Below are 17,992 nucleotides of genomic sequence, written 5' to 3'. Positions count from 1 at the left end.
TTTGCTTCCCTTTTGTCTGGATTGTGTCGCTCTGCCCGAATAAAGCATCATTAGTTATCACATAGGTTTTTATTTATTGGAAAAGAACAGTATCTGTAGTCTTGCATATAAGAATTGAAGGTGTCTTGCTATTTATACAGATGAGTTGCAGTCTCAGGAGATTAAACGTTTCTGCTTCAAACATCTATGAATTTGAGAAGATCAGCTAAAATGCAAAGAACATCTCCTCCTGGTATGTTCCCTCAATTGTTCTGGTTCACTGACACTCCCAAAGATGTCTTTCCATCTCATGCCTTTCACGACCATGTGCACATCCCAGATTCTTCAGGGTAAAACTCAACTTCCTCACCTCTCCCAGTGGGAAAGATACATGATCATCAGACACTGAAATATTTTTTACTTGTATTTTGATGTATTCTATATATTTCTCATTCCCGTGAGTTTTATTACAGCCTGGCAATTTCCTTCTTCTCATCCTCCAATACGGCTATTGGGCTATTGGTTTTGGTTTCTTAGCTTTGGAAAAAATTCCCCTTCAGAGATTTATTCAAATCATTGGCAATGACTACTAGTAAGTATGTAATTAACATACCGCAAGGAGGACATACAAACTAATTCTCTGCCTGAATAGAGGAAAATAAAATGTTCTGGGATCCCCCATTGGGAAGAATCTCTTCAGATTGTTTTACCATATATGCTTATTCTGATGATTAACTTCCCAAATAGAACACATTCAGTAAAAGTGCATGAAAGTGGGGAGGCAAAGGGATAGTTAATGATTTTGTGCAAGTGCACCTTTTGCAGGAAAGTTACATTTTTGCAGATGGCCCAACACTGAACAGGTACCCAGATGAGAACATTGATGTCCTGTCTAAAGCAGCATTTTGCAACCTAGAATTTCAATTTCTGAAATTATGTCCCAGAAAATATGAAATACCAAATTATTTCTGCAAAATCAATAGAAAGAATGAAATGGTCATTTTGTATTGTACCACTAATTTTACTCCATCTAAGGCAAAGTTCCCCGCTGTGGATATTCCTAAAGCTTCAATGCAAAAGATAATGGTAAAATGTCAAAATGAAGCATGAGAACTGTGAGATCTTTGTGTTTCTGCTGTATTACAATTTTTTTAAGACTAAATACTCATCTTTGTTCTCTTTAACTCAAGACTAGCATGGCTTTCCTTCCACGTACAGACTTTTCCTGAAGGGTAAAACTAGAAAGCCATGTACACCTAAGCAATGACGGAGCTCATCACGACAGTAAACCCCTTATTTTTCAGCCTTAATCAGCAAGACTGAAACAAATGAAGCCTAACGACTTCTAAATGCAGGGATACAATGCTTTACCTTCGGTGGCAATTTCCCTTGCTTTTCACGTTCCCTGTCACACATCTTTGAGGGTCTCTAATGTGCTGAGTGCTGGTGTGAATGTACTGTGAATACAGTGAGCCTTAAGATTGAAAGGTTTTAAGATTGTATTAACATGCAAAGAGAGGGGGATGACAAGCCCCAGCTGCTCCCTGGAGCAAACTGAGCTGTAGCTGTGGCTGGGGAGATTAACAATTTCCTACATCTTAGCTCCCAGCTGAAAGGGGACGTCTCTCGACTGAGGGCACTTTATGGGATGTCTTTTGGAAAGGCTTTGTGGAGGACAGGTGATAATTCGGAAATAGCAAATATTTCATGGTTGAGATGCATCGTGGGGTTAGGAACATCACACCATGGCCGTCATGTCAGGTAATTCCCTGCCAGTCGTGCACCAGATCACTTCTGGAGTCCTAGTTCCCAAATTAGGAGCAAACAGTTAATTAAGTTATTGGCTATTCATTTACTAAAGTTTCTATGAAAACAAAGACATGCATTGATACAGAGTCCGAAAGTTGCCAGTGAGGACAGTGAAAGCTATTTATGTTGAAATAGCACTGGCTGTCTCATGACACTTTCACGCATGTTCTTGTCTACCTCATCTCCCGTCCATGTCCAAATGCGAAGAGACACGTATCAAGAGGGGCATTCCTCTCCCGTGCCAGCTGCTGAGTGACTCAAAAAGTGCAGTGAAGTGAGGAATGGCTGGCTGCCCATCCTGCGCCTGCCGCCACGCTGCTGCAGAATTACCAAGCTCTGTGAATGTGAGTGAGCGGGAGCAGGAGTGAAAGGACTCCTGCCAAGTCACCAGAGCATCCAATCTGCCCCAGGCATGGTATAGTGTACAACGTTATCAAAAGTGTCTGATAAAACTGAATAAGAACTGACAAAACCATTCAAAATTGTTATAAAATACCATCTAAAATAAAACCAGCTGTTCGCTCAAAGGCAGAAGTTCTTGCCCCAAACGCAATGAAACAGCTCTGTACGAAACAGGCTCTTCTATCAAATGGTTTGTCTGCCTTCTGCTGTTGTATTTTTACTATGCACAACCTACAGATACTTGATTCCAGCCCCAGCACTTCGTTGGCAAAAGCTAAAAGAGCATATGGACCTGTCTAGATATTGGAGGTATCCAGCAACAGTATACAGATGTCCAAGCTCTAGCCTGAAAAAATTAAAGATGGGGGCGGGGGGGCGGGGCGGGAACCGGCCCTGACAGGAGGCAATCTGGAGCCTAGTGACTACTCCATTTGCATTTTCTTTGTTGTTATAATCAGGTTAAGACTTTAGCTGAAAGATTTTCTTCATTTGTAGCAGGAAACCTCATGCCAAAAAACATTAGGAAGAGAAGGGTGGGTAAAAGAATGGGCTGGGCACAGATAAGATGAAGACTTTTGAAAAATAACAAAAGCAAAACAAAAAGAAAGAACACTCTTGCCATGGGAAACTCCCCACCATTAATCTGGCAACAGTAACCAATTCAACATATCTTATTGCAAACATTTAATGTCTCTTTCATTAATTTCGGGGGTCAGCTTCAAGTTGTACAACTGGAAGTTGCAAGACGATTTCACAAACAGTGGGGATTTTGTGACTGTGACCTGTTGTAACCCAGAGAGAACATGCAATGGTATTTGTATTTTTCTACTGAGTAGCTGTTTTCAGAGGCAAAAAGCCAAAGGCTTGCATAACTCCATATTACCATTCTGTGTATCTGTGACATTTCTAAGTGGACAACATTTTCAGCTAGTAAAGGAACAGGGCATGCCTACGGAGAGGAGCCAGTTTAAATACGATGAAGACTAGAGTAAATAGGAGTTCAGTCCTCCCCCTTTTTTAAGTAAATGGAGTAATTCTGTGAGCATGTGGAAAAATAATAAACAACCTTTCTGCTGCCAAATAACAGGCCAACAGTCTAGACTTTTAACTGGCAATCAACTAGATTAAGAAATTGTGGATAAACATCTGACATGCTATTTCTCTGCTCTATGCAATGGAATATATGCTACTTATTTGTGAATCCTACGAGAACCATTACAGCATTTGGATCCAGATCAAGGCTGGGGAAGACTTGCAGTTCTTACCATTTTCTTGCTGCTGGTGTCACCAGCAGGATACTTTGCAACCGTGAGCGTTGCTGTCATCCCTGAGACCAGTGCAACAATTCAGCCAGCATCACATCAGCTTTCCACTGTGTGCATATATTTTGTATGTTTGTAGGAAGATACGTGTCTCTGTGCTTCTGTTTCTGTGTGTGTGTATAAACTGTAATTTGATTACAAAGAAATGTTGCACACTTGAGAAGACTCGGTTCAGGCCCAGGAGCCAGGAATGCTTGGTGAACTCATTGCAAAGTTATGTGGGCCAAAACTCCTTGTATCATCCTCTGGTTTTAGTCGCATATTGATGCTGTCGGTCTGATTTTTTTGATGAAGAGAGTATAAACAGCTCCCACTGACATTAGTGCGTTAGCAAGCACTCAGCTCCTCTGTGCTGTTAAACTGGGTCCCCTTGCATTGAAGCGCTCGGTGTCAGAGGCAGTTGCTTTTATCATCTGCCTTCGCACAATGACATACAACCTTATTATTCCTTATGATCTGTTCTCCAGCTTTTAATGACCTTACAGAGCTAATGAGATGTTTCATTCCCCCACCCAAGCACAACCATATGGATGAGATGGTGGGAGCTCGCTGAAACCATTAAGTCTCAGGCATGCAGAATATCCAGAAAGTTCCTGTTTTCAGCGTGTCGGTTTTAGTCTTCAAATGCAGAAGCGTATGGCATGCTCACATGATGTCAGCAGCATAACAGAACAAACTGTCTCCTGCAGACAAAATCCTGCCTATTTTTAACTTTAAAAAGAGCTGCAGATGACTCTTCTTCCACTTGGTGTGGTTTTCCTCCCTTCCTCCCCTCCTTCCAGAGGCCCTGGCCTTGGTAACATCCCACAGCAATTCTGTATCATGGTAGAAGTGATGGCAGGGGATATCGGTCCCAGAGCCCGGGGTGGCCTCTTCTCACAGCCCAGAAGCTCTCCTGCAGTGGACAGCTGAGGTGCTTGTGCTGAGAGACCACCAGACTCTCTTTTCCCTTCATACATCAAAAAGCCAAGACATCCAGGAATGCCAGCCGTCCTTCCTCGGCTGCAGTGGAGGGACACGGACCCAAAAGGAACGGCCTCGCCAGGCGCAGCGTGGGAGCCGAAGGTACAGCACCTGCAAGAGCCAGCGTGCAGGGTCAGACAGCTCCTGCAAAACCTGCTCACTTCTCCTTTCGGCACACAAAATGAGGAGGAACCCTCACTGCAAAGCCTGCCATCCCACCCCAGGGTCCGCAGCACCTCCTGGCAGGGCTGCCGGGGCAGGGGAGTTACATGTGCGGGGAGAGGGAAGCGTTACTCCATCCTGTGCTTTTCAAGTGGATGATTGAACCGGTTGGATTTTTAAATGCTAAAAGTACAACCGCTCACAGTCTTCCTTGAATGAAAGGAAGCGTTGTGTATGAAACACAGGAAGAATTTCCTTTACTGTAACTTGTAGGGAGCAGAGCAAATAAAAGCAGAACAGCAGCTAGATGGAGGTCAGATGATCGTGTGATTCATACGGTGATGCAAGTTATCAAGTGCGCAGCTCAGTGCACCGCCCAATAAAACCAGATGCCACCTAAGTACACAAATATCACTTACCTCCAGTCACTTACCCCACATGGAAGTAGTGTCACTCAGAGCAGAATGGGCTGCTTTTTTTTTTTTCTTCCCAGTTTCCTACTATGAATTTAAAAATCAGGGAAAGATCTATCAAGTAGGACAGTGATGATATTGAGGCAGAAGCTGGTTTTTTAGAGTTTTAGACCTTACATTCCACCTAGGTGAAGGTTGAGACGCAAACGTTCCCCAGTCGAAATACTGAAGAGGCTGCGGTTGGGTTATCGGCAGAAATGTATTTTCAATTTCCATTAGAAATGGGAACACAACAAAATTCATGCAGAAACCAAGGCTGTAGGAAGCACACTGACTTCCAGAAACACCCCGACACCAAGAACAATCTTTTCAAGGAAATACTCTTTTTAATAACTGCATATGAAATGACTGCACAACTTGAACCAGCAAACTTTGACTTTTCTGGAAAGCTGAATGGGGCTCGCTGTATTTTGACACGTCGCAGACAAGCTGTCCCCCGAGTGCCCCAGCTCCCCTCCATGCCATTGGGAACACCCTCAGTGCCGTACCGGCATGCTAAAAGCCATGGATGGTACCAGCAGATATCTCAGCATCTGAATTCTTCAAACTGCTTTAGTGACTAATATTTTTCTCAGCGCTTGGGCTAGTGGGCAGATTCTTTCCATGCAGGTCTGCATTGCATTTGAATGTTGGGTTTCATCACTGTCTTTGTCCAAAGCAAAATTGCCTGTGCTGTGCAAGTGTTTTCTTTTATGTAAATAATTGCGTAGTAGTTGCTATTTTATGAACTACCGGTTGGCTCTGTCTGCGGGAGGGTGTTACAAATGCACTGCACTTTTCCAAGAAGGTACCAAGAGAAATGGAAACAGTCTGTGGGCTTGCAGTTAAGGAGACCTTGAGGGAGCAGGAGCCACCCCAGAGTTTTTTCCAGTTGTGGTCGAAAAGAAGGATATGCTCACAAATGGTGAAGACTCTGCAACCAAAAATGGCAGTAAGAGTATGTCCTGGCTTTTTTACAGTAAAAAACTAAGAGCACAGAGCTCAGCAGGACCCTGTGTCCGGGGTGGGAATTACCAGTAGTTGCAAAGGCATCTCCTGGGGTCTGGCCAGTAGCCGGCACTGACAGACTGTGCATGGAGACAGGTGCCAGAGGCCCCACAGGGGTGACAGTGCAGGGACTGTCGCACTGCCTACCAGTGGCGGTGGTCAGAGTCACAGAGTCACTGAGGTTGGGAAAGACCTTTGAGATCAGTCCAGCCACTAACCCAGCACTGCCAAGCCCACCACTAACCCACGGCCCCAAGCACCGCACCGACGTGTTTTTTAAATACCCCCAGGGACGATGACCCCACCACCTCCCGGGCAGCCGGGTCCAGCACTGGACAACCCTTTCCGTGAAGGAATTCTTCCTACTCCCCCATCTGAACCTCCCCTGGCGCAACTTGAGGCCGTTTCCTCTTGTCCTGTCGCTGGTTACCTGGGAGAAGAGACCGACCCCCCCTGCCCAGCCCCCCTGTCAGGTGGCCGTAGGGAGCCACCAGGCCCCCAGAGCCGCCCCCTCCCCAGGCCGAGCTCCCCCAGCCGCCCCCCATCAGACCGGAGCCCCAGCCCCTTCCCCAGCCCCCTGCCCGTTCCTGGACACGCTCCAGCCCCCCAGCGTCCCCCCTGCAGTGAGAGGCCCAAACCTGAACCCAGGGTTCATGGTGCAGCCCCCCCAGTGCCCAGCACAGGGGACGGTCACTGCCCTGGGCCAGCTGGCCACACCGTTTCAGATACCAGCCAGGATGCTGCTGGCCTCCTCTGCCACCCCGGGGGCTCATGCCCAGCCGGCCGTCAGCCAGCCCCCCAGGGCCAGCAGATGAAACTGTAGGTAACACCGTGGGCAAGGAGGGGGTGACAGGTCTGTTGGGAAAGTATTTTCCTTGCTGAGGTAGCAGGACCGCCACGTGCTCCAGTGATGATGCTCAGCTGCCTCTTCAGTTGACCGTCTGAACAGGAAATAGTTGAATCACAAATTAATTAGAAATGCTTAATGAGCCCTCATGCTTTGACTGTGATGAAGGCAGAGGACAGACACTGCTGATGGAAGACATTGCCTCTAAAACTGCCTCTGTGGTACATGTTCTGAAAAAGAGGGAATTCACCCCGTATTCCTGAGCCTGATGACTTGCACTGGTCAAATCCCACGTGGCTTCTGCCGACTGCTGCCCGAGCCGGCGATTCCTTGGCAGACCCGAGGGTGACCTGCCGCCGGAGCCTGCGATCCAGCGGGGTCAGCAGCGAGTGAGCCCCGGAAAAACCAGACAAGGATGTGACAGTCAACTACAACCTATCTGAAAAGTTGTGTTTCTGTTACGGATTATTGTCCCCCTAAGACTGGGAGCCTGAATTTGTGGCTGTGGAGAGCTGCGATGGCCAGCGACATGGGGGTTCTCACTAGCCCAGGGCAGGCCCCTCCATTTTAATACTAAATGAATTCAAGCCTACAGTTCTTAAAAAACCTGTATCTGTTTCCTTGGGAAGGGCCTGCTTTACCCTAACCTATAATTTAAGAAATGGTTCGCAGATTTAAGCTGTATTTTGAAAAATAAATTTGCCTCCAGGCTGATGGCTTTTACAGCCTAACCAGCCCCAGAACACTGTCATGTGAAATGACAGAGATCAGGACCTTTATTTAAACTGTTGGAGCCGTACAAGAAAAACAAGCTTGCAGAATAAAGCGCACAATCATTAATTACTGAGGCACACGCAACACAGCTGTAATTATCTTGTTCACCAAGAATGTCTCCCGCAAATTTTATCAGTCATATTGTTAATAAATGCAAACAGGAGCCCTTTCAGCTCTTTTGGTAGTGATCAAAATTAGACAAGATTTCTAGTTACAGCTGCTATTAATAAATCTGCTCCTTGAAAACTTGGTAGTTAATTTCTTAGGATTCAGTGCACTCAATAAGCTATTGAAAAATATAATTGCTCGTGGCTGTAATTTTGAAGTAATTATAGAAGAATTGCTGAATGTAGTCTTTTCAAATGCATCAAGCTTCTCCAAAGTGAAAAGCATCTCTGGCAGGAAAATAAAGCGCACAAACCCATTTGTACCCTCTTCCTAAAGTCATGGTTTACAAACGCCTTTGCAGCGCAATGACCTTTCGCGCTCGCCACGCCAGAGCCTTTAAATGAGGCCGTTTGCCCCAGAGAGGTCCCACCACTGATCCCATGGCAGCGCTGGGAGCTGCCCAAGCGACCTGCCATCGTCACCCCTACACGGGCTCAAGCTTTGCCTCCGTGCGCTCTCACTGCTGCCATCACTGGTGACATCAGTGGAAACATTCTAGAAATTCATTATATTATCCAAGAAAACTGAAGTATTTTGTCTTTAGGAAGTAAGATGCTCATTTCTCATGGAAACGCTCTCACCCATCTTTCTCAGCCCGACTACACGCACTTCCATAAGAAACACGGCTTTCATTTTCTGTGCCACTCAAGGAAAACACGTGTTTTCCATTAACAGGCTGGGACAAACTCCACCTTCAGCTGTCCCACCCAACCCCAGCGATGCCACAAGCGACACATACGTGTGTCCCAGAGTGCGACCTCAGCCCATCCTACTCGAGAAGGAGATAACGATGAGAGTGCACAGTCCTGCGCCTTGCGCATCGCAACCGCTCCAACACGGCAAAGCTACATGTGGCCTGCACGGCGGGACATCGCTGCAGCTCTCCGTGCCTCCTTGGTGGTTTTCCTTAAGAAAAAAGCTAGGTCTGTCCTACCAGCAGCACAAAAGCTCATGCTAAGGAGTTAACGAAGAAGAAAAAGCAAGTTCCAGATTAAACAGACACTCTGGTTACAGTGGTTAGAAGGAGCAGCCAAAAGCATAGCGGTTGGAGAAAGTTCCTCTCTCTTAGCAGTTTAGAAAGTGCAGGATAGATAAAACCTGGCAACAAAAAAATACCGGCATTGAACCATGCTTTTACTGGGTAAAACCTGGTGGGCCCAGGGACAGCCCCCACCTCTGGCAGCTGTGGCTCCCTCTCGTTCCTGCAGGTTCTGGTTTGGTAGTGGGAGAACAGGTGAGCCAGGGCAGGACGGTTCCCTCCTGCCACCCTCGCCCCCAGGTAATAAATGTTGAAGACTTTCCTTGGTCTTTTCTTCGTCTCTGAGAAGACACATCTGCAGCAAAACTGTTACCAAAGGAGCTGGGTTGCAGGTCCTCATGGAGAACAGCAGCAAACAAAGCACAGAGGCGCTCGGGGAGCGAGGGGTGCATCGCTCCATCCTCCCCCCCAGACCCCAGCTGGGGCTCCTCTCCCTGCCCCCGGGCTGGCTGGGGACGGGGCACAGGCAGAGCAGCTGTGTCACAAGGAGAAGGTCCCTGCTTCTCTCCTGTGCTGCTTCTGAAACCCGGGACCAACCTCCGGCCCAAATTCTTCCTTTGGGGTGTTGCGACAGGGACCTTCCGGCTGGTCCCGGCTGCCCATCGGTGCTGAAGGCAGCTCTGCCGTGCTCTGCCCGGGAGCCACGGTTGCCCACCCTCGGGTGCTCAGCGCCCGGGCCGTGGCTAGATTGCGCTGCAAGGCGCCGGGACGGAGCTCTGGTGGAAATCTGGCCTGGAACAACCACGTGTGCCTGTGGCGGGGCTGGAGCGCCCGAGCCCCAGCGTGAGGAAGCCGCCCGGCCGGGCTCACCCCGCAGAGCACGGGGCCGGTTATCCAGCCGTGCAGCCCAGCCGGCGGGTCCCCCGTGGGTGCCGGCGGGTCCCCCGTGGGTGCCGGCGGGTCCCCCGTGGGTGCCAGCGGGTCCCCCGTGGGCGCTGGTGGGCCAGCGCGGCGTGCACAGGCTGCCCTGCCACAGACCGGCCGCGGCGGGCGTTGCTCAAACCCACAGAGACCTTGAGCAACAGGTACCGGGCAGAGCTGGGCTCAGCTGACGTGCACCAGCGTCACGGCTCGGGACGGAGCACGGGGCACTGCTCCGGAGCTGATGGCGTGGCAGAGCGGCTGTGCAGGGCCCGCAGCCGGCAGCGCAGCAGTGCCGCTGGGCGCCCCACCACAAACACTCAGGATGTTCTTCAAGTCGCCTTTCCTGCAGCAGTGACGCCTCAAACCACAGGCCCAGCTACTCGCTGTCGTCTGCCTTGCTCCTGCACCTTCTGCCTCTCCGCAGTAATTACCGGTGGTTACACGGAGCTCCTGGTGCCCTGCGGAGGCTGGTGCTCTGGAGCGCAGCTGAAGGCAGGAGCTCAGCGGGGACTCCCCACCCTCGGAGCAGGTGTCTTCAGCTCCAGCTGGGAGCAAACAGCTGGAACAGGCAGAGGTTCAGAAATCAAATTCTGCTGCTGTACAAATATTCTTGGCAATGAAAATAAACAAAGACATGGGAGTAACATGCTTCCCCCTGCTACTATGCTTCCTAGGAGGAGACGGGGTGTAAGAGAACAGGGGACCTGCACAACGGTCACACACTGGCACAGGCTGCCCAGGGAGGTGGTGGAGTCACCATCCCTGGAGGTGTTTAAAAAACACGTCAGTGCGGTGCTTGGGGCCGTGGGCTAGTGGTGGGCTTGGCAGTGCTGGGTTAGTGGCTGGACTGGTCTCAAAGGTCTTTTCCGACCTCAGTGACTCTGTGATTCTAAGGCCCAAGTGGGTGACACGAGGGTGATGGCTCACGCCAAGCTGTGCATTCCCAGAGGCCACACGACGCATCCAGCCTTGCAGGCCAGCCGGCAGAGCTTGGGAGGCTGGAAACGCTGCCCAGCAGCAGTGCCCTGGGGAAGGGTGAGCCACAGCAGCCCTCTGACACACAGCCCCTCCTGCCAGCTCCCTGATTCCCATGGGGATCCATAGCTCCACGGGGATCCATAGCTCCATGGGAAGCTCCATGTTGGCACCTCTGTGCCGGCTGGGGCAGGACCTCACAGCGCTGTACTTGGGTGCTGAGCAAGCTGTGTGCCCTGCAGTGACAAAGCTGGCACAGCACCGCTGAAACCTGGAGGAAATATATTAAAAATAAAGTTTTTCTATTACAGACAGTATAGAAGTGCATGCTCTGGAGCAGCAGTTAACCCCTGCTCTGCCGGGTGGGAACTGTGCAGTGCCTCTGGTGTTACCGCAGCCAAACACTGTTCGTGTTTTTCCCACTTTTCCCCCCAGAAGGTGGGGATGGGGGTTCCTGCTGACCTCCAGTATTAATTTACTACCACAATTAATGACACAGGGCACAGCTGATTTACCTGCTAGCTCCTCTGCCAGGAGAGGTCTCAAAGCAAAGCCCGCATTGCCGGGGAACCAGATTCTGCTCTAAAAGCTGGCATAGATCCCAAATGGATTTGGACTTGTGGTTCTTCGACTGTCAAAGCTGAAAAGCACCGATTTCAGTAAAGCAGCAACTCCAGCCAGCACCAGCGAGCACTTTTCAGCAACCCGAGCGCTGGTGTGTTTAGATTTGCCTGTAGCAGCAGCACAGATGATGTTACTGTACGCGGCAGGACAGGACGGCCATGCAGTTGGTGTGCAGCCTGCAGCCGCTCCTGCAGCCCATAAAAACCGAGAGGGTGGCTGGAACAGAACGTGCCTGCTGCAGCACACAGAACAGAGGCATCACTTTCAGCACAGACTCAGAAGACGTGTGTATCTCCAGGGTGTCTGCTTGTTTATAACTCCAGCTATAAGGTCACTGTTTTTTAATGACAAATGTTTAAGTCATGTTTGCAGCGAGAGAAGAAAGCGGCAGCAGTCCAGCGGCGAGCTGTGTGGGAGCTCTGTGCGCCGGTGCAGCCAGCAGTGACACAAGGAGCTGCTTTCTGCCCCGCGGGTCCAGCAGCTGTCCTGTGGCTGCTCTGCACTAAGCCACACAGAAATAACCGCCCCTGCTTCTGCAGACCCCCCGTAATCACGCAGGGGGTGAAAGACGCTGTGGTACTTGGTGGCTATGGCTTGCTTCCCTGCCTTTGCCTAGGCAAAAGTGAATTAGGTTTCCCCTTTGTTTCAGGAAGATAAAGGGAATTACAGAAGAGGAGTAATAATACATTAAAAATATTGGCTGGCAAGCACGGTATCGCAGTATAGTTGGAGTGTTAAAAGGGAAATCAATTCTGGGCATTAAATCAGTGTTTTCTGGATGCTGCAGTGACTACACGACTGAGTTTACTGCTAACAGGCACTTGCCAACACCCACACAGAGACACCTGACCCCAGCCAGCCTCGCACATCACGGCAGGAGGGCCCCTCAGGACCACCTACCCTGTAACACCAAACTCCCTGCCCTGCCTTAGGTGCCCGCAGCCAACGGGGTCAGCGCCCGGCACGCTGCAGGAGGGCTGGCAGCCTGCTTACGGCACCGATGTCCCGCAGCAGGGTCTTGCCGCCTCTCCCGCTGCACCAGCCGGGACCGAGCATCTCCCACCGCAGATCTGGGGGGCCCTGGACTCGCTGCTGCCTGCCCCACATCTCCAGCGCTGCTCGGAGTCGCAGGCTCTGCCTTCCGAATCCCTCATGGCACAGAATGCGGGGCCCAGCAATCACCCCGTCTTCATCGTTACTAAAAGGCAACTAATTCTCTGTTGATCGCTTCTCGCCACCGCACCCACACGCAACACGAAGCCGTTTGCTACCACGCTACTTGGGATGGGAGGTGAGGAGCAGTCGGAGCGGCTCCCCCGCTCCCTGCTCCTCGGGAAAGCTCGCGGTGGTGGTACCCGCACCTCCGCCGGTACAGCCCTCACTCCTGGAGATGAGACCAGTGAGTCTGGTAACAGGAATCTTCTGACCAGAGAAGACTTGGCAGGTGCAGGTGGAAGCCCTGGAAAGCTCCGGCCTCTGCCGCGCTGCCGGGCTGCCATCGGTGCCGGTCACCCGCCCTGTGGCTGGTTCTGCAGGATGGGGCCCGCGGCCACTTGCCTCTGCTCGCACCAGGCTCAGCCTGTGCCAGCCCCGCACCCAGGGGCGCCCGGGGAAGGCACGTGCCAGGGACACAGACCGTCAGAAAGCTTATCAAAGCTGAGGGTGCAACCACGCCAGCGATCTCCATCTCCTGATTATCGATTCCCTCTCCAGCAACACAGGACCCGCAATAATCCCAATGCTCTAAAGGCCGCCGTACGTACACTCTACTACACCTTCCCAAGTTAATTCTTTTACCTGTTGTATAACCTACTACTTCTCTCCTCTTGACAGCACTCCATCACAATCTGAACTTACATTTAATAAAACCTTACAAAGACTTCTCGATAACCTTCATTTGCAGCGGCCCAGAGGGACAGGGAAGGGATTGTAACTGGGGAGATGGGCACAAACCCGGTAACTTGCAGATGAGGAATTACACTCGACCCGTGTGACCAACCGCTTTGCAGGCAACTTTAGGAATGACCGCACCCACCCGCGCGACGACCGCGGCTTTGTGCATTCGTCTGTTCTCCTCGTGCGCAGCCAAGCGTCAGTACAGACGGCCAGGACCAGCCTCCCACCTTGCTGTCGCTTTCTTCAGGCCAACAACATTCACAGCTGAAGGGACAGCAAGTTCAAACACCAGTTCCTCTTTGAAATGATTAATTCCCTGAAAGACTCCAAATAAAACGGCTGCAGCACCCTTAAGTGCTAGGCAGCAGGTCTCAAAAGGCATCTGTGATAGGGGCAGCCAGACGTCCAGCTTGCGGTGGTTAAAGCTTAAACACTCACCAACACTCTCATGCTATGCGTATAAAAAACAGACACAAAATGTACTAGAAGTAAATTGACATACTGTATTTATTGCACAAATTTCCCCTAAAATTGGGAATGGTTATTATAATACAAGTGCACATCTTGGGAAATATATACAAAAACAGAAGAGGTAACAAGTATGTACATTTTACCCAGCATTTTACAAGTACCACCATCTAAATAATTTAGAGAAAGCAAAAAATTGTCATAAAACACCTATAATAACTAATGGGGAAAACATACGCAAGGTGTAAAATCCTTTCTTTTAAATATTTTTTGTTCTTAGCAGCCCAGTGTTTGCCAATTGCAACAAAAACAAATTTGCTAATTTGTGTGCCTAGTACACTTAGTTTTTAGCCAGAAAATTAAGACATGTTAATGGAGATTGGTAATAGTGGAAAAAAGAAACCAAATGTTAGTTTTCTATTCACATAAAACAATCGCAATATACTTTTAAAAAGTCGATGCTATAGTCCTGTAAAAGATCCCTTTTGTATTGTTTGACAGACATACGTACCGTGTTGTTCACGTACCCGACAAGTTAACTTACAGAAAACCTTCCCATCGCACGAGGGTTTTGGCTGTGCCGGACCATGGCGCTGCTCGGCCACCCCCGCACCAGGAGCGCCGCTGGGGCTGGGGCTCGGCGGGGCTGGCACCGGCCAGCGGGTGACGAGGAAGCCGCATCGGTGGCCTCGTTCATCCATGGCTGATTGAACACACCGTTACGATGACGTTAACGGGCTGTGTTAGGCAGAAGACAGCAGAGAAGGATGCCCACCACCCACCACCTTTTCCTCCTCCAGTTAATACCAATTTAAGCTGCGCAGCTGCGCAAGGGCCTTTCTTGAGTCAAATCCATTTCGAAGCGATACCAACAAGTCGCCTAATGAGGTTACGTGGAGGAGAACAGAGTGTTTTCCTGCAAAGGTGCATCATCAGCAGAGTCCCGGGAGGCGCCAGGGCGCAGTGCGGCGCTGCCCAGCGTGCAGGAGCCCCCCCGGCGGCAAGGGCAGGAGCCCAGCCCCGCGTTCCTCTGGCAGCGCCGTGACGCAGCCCGGCAGCACGGACATCACCAGGCTACAGCTGCAAATCTATGTACAACGCTCAGAATCGGAACTATCAGCTATATAACGTATCATAGCAAAGAGTTAAAAATTCATGTTCTGAGCTCAATCCTGTATTTCATCAAAAACATGTTTACACCACTGGGCCCCTATGTTTTGTGCTCCTTCCAAAAGCCAGGTGTAACATCATTGTGTGGTGAAGAAAGGACATTTGAAGCATAGGGGAGAAACATATCCTTAGATCACGAATTAAACACAAGTTTCTTCCCTGCAGCAGTCAGCGTTAGATTTTATATACAAAAGTTTCAAATGACACTGCCTATATTAACGTCTGGTTTACTTACTGACACAGACTCGGTACTACACGGAAAGGGGTGGGGGTTTGCCATGTAGATCTTTCCTGGAACAGAGTCCTTACATTACAGATTTTGAATATTACTGAAAAAAAAACCACTCCGGGTGAAATCCTGGCCCCAGCAAAGGAAGGGAGGAGAGTTTTGTTGTTGACAGTGGTGGGGCAGGGATCTCTCCTATTGTTTTCAAGTTTATCAAATGGTTAAAATAGATTTGTGTTTAAAATAACTCTGCAAACAAGAATAGCAGGTGTGCTACACTACTGAAAAGATGATTACAGAATGACGTATTTCTAGAACTGTTTATAGAGTCTAGCGACCAAGTGAACACGTATCTCCGACTTCTGTGGATAAACCATAAATTGCAATATACCGAAGAGAATCAATGAAAACAGACCCTAAAAATCAGCAACATTAATTGGCTGCTAGGACAAATACGCAAAGAAAAGCCTATAATGAAGTGTCCAGTTAAACTGAGGTAGTAGAGCCTTTGAAAACATAATCCACCTACCACTGTATATTTACATTACTTACACCAGATTGGGTCCATCAGCTATTCGTACAACTATTGTATATACAATGACAAAACAGTGATGGCTGAGTGAAGGAGAAATGCCGAGAATAAAATAAACAACATTTCCTGCTGGTAATCGCACAAGCGAGTAGAAAAGGGATTAGAGACATCTGCATCAAGGGTATATTTTTGAAAAAATAATTTTGATATTACTATACTATGGTGTAATCAATGTTCAGTTTTTGTAGAACGGTTTTAAAAAATATATCAATTAGTTACCTGAGCAATTAAGGGTAATAGCCTTTTCAGTTTTTCCCCAATGCTTTGGTACAGTTATTTCTAGTTCATTATTTCAATAGCTGACTGACTGCTGTAAAAAGAATATGATGTTGCAAGAACATTATAGACCATAAAAAAGTTAGAGGTAATAGTCATGTCATTCTGGGGACCCCACAGGGAACTTTCAGCCAACATTCTCTTTAGATTTTTTTTTTTTTTTTACATTTTGATTACATTGTGGAAGAAAAGCATCACTTAGTATAAAGCAACATTTAAACATTATAAACATTTAATACTGGTTGCAACATCTGGCCAAGAAAGAGACTCTCCATCGCTGGTTTGTCTGTTGGCCTCTTCCTCCCTCCTCCTTGTGCCCTCCCACCCACCCCTGTTATTCCCTCTCCCCAGGACAAAGATCATAAATAAATTTTGGAGCCGAGTGACATTAATAAGCTTTTTACAAAAACAAACCAGCCCTCCCACCCCTGTTCTTCCTCTGGGAAGTATCCAGAATTTGACTATGACATGAAAAAAATAGAAGTTGTTTACAAATCATTGCAGCTTGAGAATTACGGATCTTAACGAGGTCCTAATCAGTAGAAGCCAGTCTGAAGACAACTGCTGCATTCTCTTAAGTTTGTAATTGGTGATAGCATCACGTATGTCTCAAAGCAGTTCTTCCTCACATTCCCCAATATAAAGTACAGTTAGCCATTGTGGTAGAAACTGGTAAAAAATGCAGATCTTCAGCTTTTGCTGAAATCTTCGCTTTCCTGTGGCTGAAATCTTAGGCTTACTCATTTCTCTTTTTTCTTCCTTTATCCTTTTTTATAAATGACCAAGTGGGAGAGGGAAAGTCTCCAACTGTCTGTGTAACGTGCAGTCATATATGGAGGTGCTGCGGCTCCAGGAGCAGTTTGTTTTAATTGCATCAAAGAGAGAGGAGCCAGAACAACTTCGCCTTCCACTTTGTTTCCAGAGGGGGGGAAAAAGTCAATCTCTGTGGCCTCTGGCATTTTAAAGTAGTATCTGGGCAACATACGGAGAGTGAGTGCTTGCCACAGCTGCCAGCAGAGGGAGGTCACTGGATTCAATCCTAGAAGGAAGCAGAAGAGTCAGGTCTAACCTAACCCGAAGCGTAGCTGGGCTGATCCCGCGCGGTAGCGGCCGCACCGCCTGCCGAGCCTGCGGCGCTCGGGCCGCCAGCGCACGCTGCGCCGGGTGGCCGGGCGCGCCCCACGCCAGGGAAGCCCGTCGCGCTCCTGTGCCACGGCAGCGCCAGCGCGGTTACACCGCGCAGCCACCACCCTGCTCCTGCCTCCCCTCGCTCACGCTGACAGCGACAGCTCTGCGCCGCCAGCGCCGCCCCGGCTCCCACCCGCCTGCTCGGGTGGTTTTTTCCCCACAGGGCCAACAAACCGGTGAGAAAGCAGACGGGGGGAGAAAACCCAGCAGATTCCTTCCTCCTCTCAAAGCAAAGGCAGCAATAGCTGAGGGGCCAAGCGCAGGAGCAGAGGACTAGGCTGAGCTGCGTCTGCAGCTCCCAAGGAAGCCCTGGCACTGTGCGGCAGCTCACCCCGCTGCAGCTGCTGCCCCATCTCCAGGCTCCACACACGCTCCGTGTGCCCGCCTGACCACCCTGTACTCCTCTGCATAAGAAGATACTCAAATCCTTCCTATAAACACCCCGTAAATAGCTTCTCTGCCTGTGCCCCACACCCACAGAGAGGTATTATGTGCCTTACATGACATAGAGGGTGTTTTCTGCCACGTAGGGAAAGTCAACCTGGAGGAGTCAGGTGCCCCACGCTGTCGAGCACTGACTGACCAACTAAGGAAGGAATCTGATAAGCTCTGGAGTGCTGAGCCCACCTTCCTGCCCGGAGGGAAGAGAGAAAGGTTGGGGGATCCTCGGGACCAAGCACTGGCTAGGGAGAAGCCTGCAGCCATGGGTGATTTATGCCACTCTACGGTTCCAGTCCCACTTAGGAATCCGTTTCGCTGTGCTTAGAACAAGCCCAGGCAGAGGATTT

The 17,992-nt window shown here is 49.4% G+C and overlaps 1 protein-coding gene across 3 annotated transcripts in view; it reads right to left on the bottom strand.

Moving 5' to 3' along the window:
- Positions 1-13,773: 13,773 nt before the first annotated feature.
- FNIP1 (folliculin interacting protein 1) overlaps positions 13,774-17,992 on the bottom strand; it is a 70,295-nt gene continuing 66,076 nt past the window's right edge. For all 3 annotated transcript variants that reach the window (XM_037396735.1, XM_037396737.1, XM_037396736.1), the window contains one exon: positions 13,774-17,055. In XM_037396735.1, the coding sequence (XP_037252632.1) occupies positions 16,977-17,055 (79 nt within the window). In that variant the 3' untranslated portion in view covers positions 13,774-16,976. The remainder of the gene's footprint in view (positions 17,056-17,992) is intronic.

The sequence above is a fragment of the Falco rusticolus genome, chromosome 8, assembly GCF_015220075.1.
Source record: "Falco rusticolus isolate bFalRus1 chromosome 8, bFalRus1.pri, whole genome shotgun sequence".
Taxonomy (NCBI): Eukaryota; Metazoa; Chordata; class Aves; order Falconiformes; family Falconidae; genus Falco; species Falco rusticolus.
Note: the sequence above shows the minus strand (reverse complement) of the source record. Positions and strands in the feature narration are given on the sequence as shown.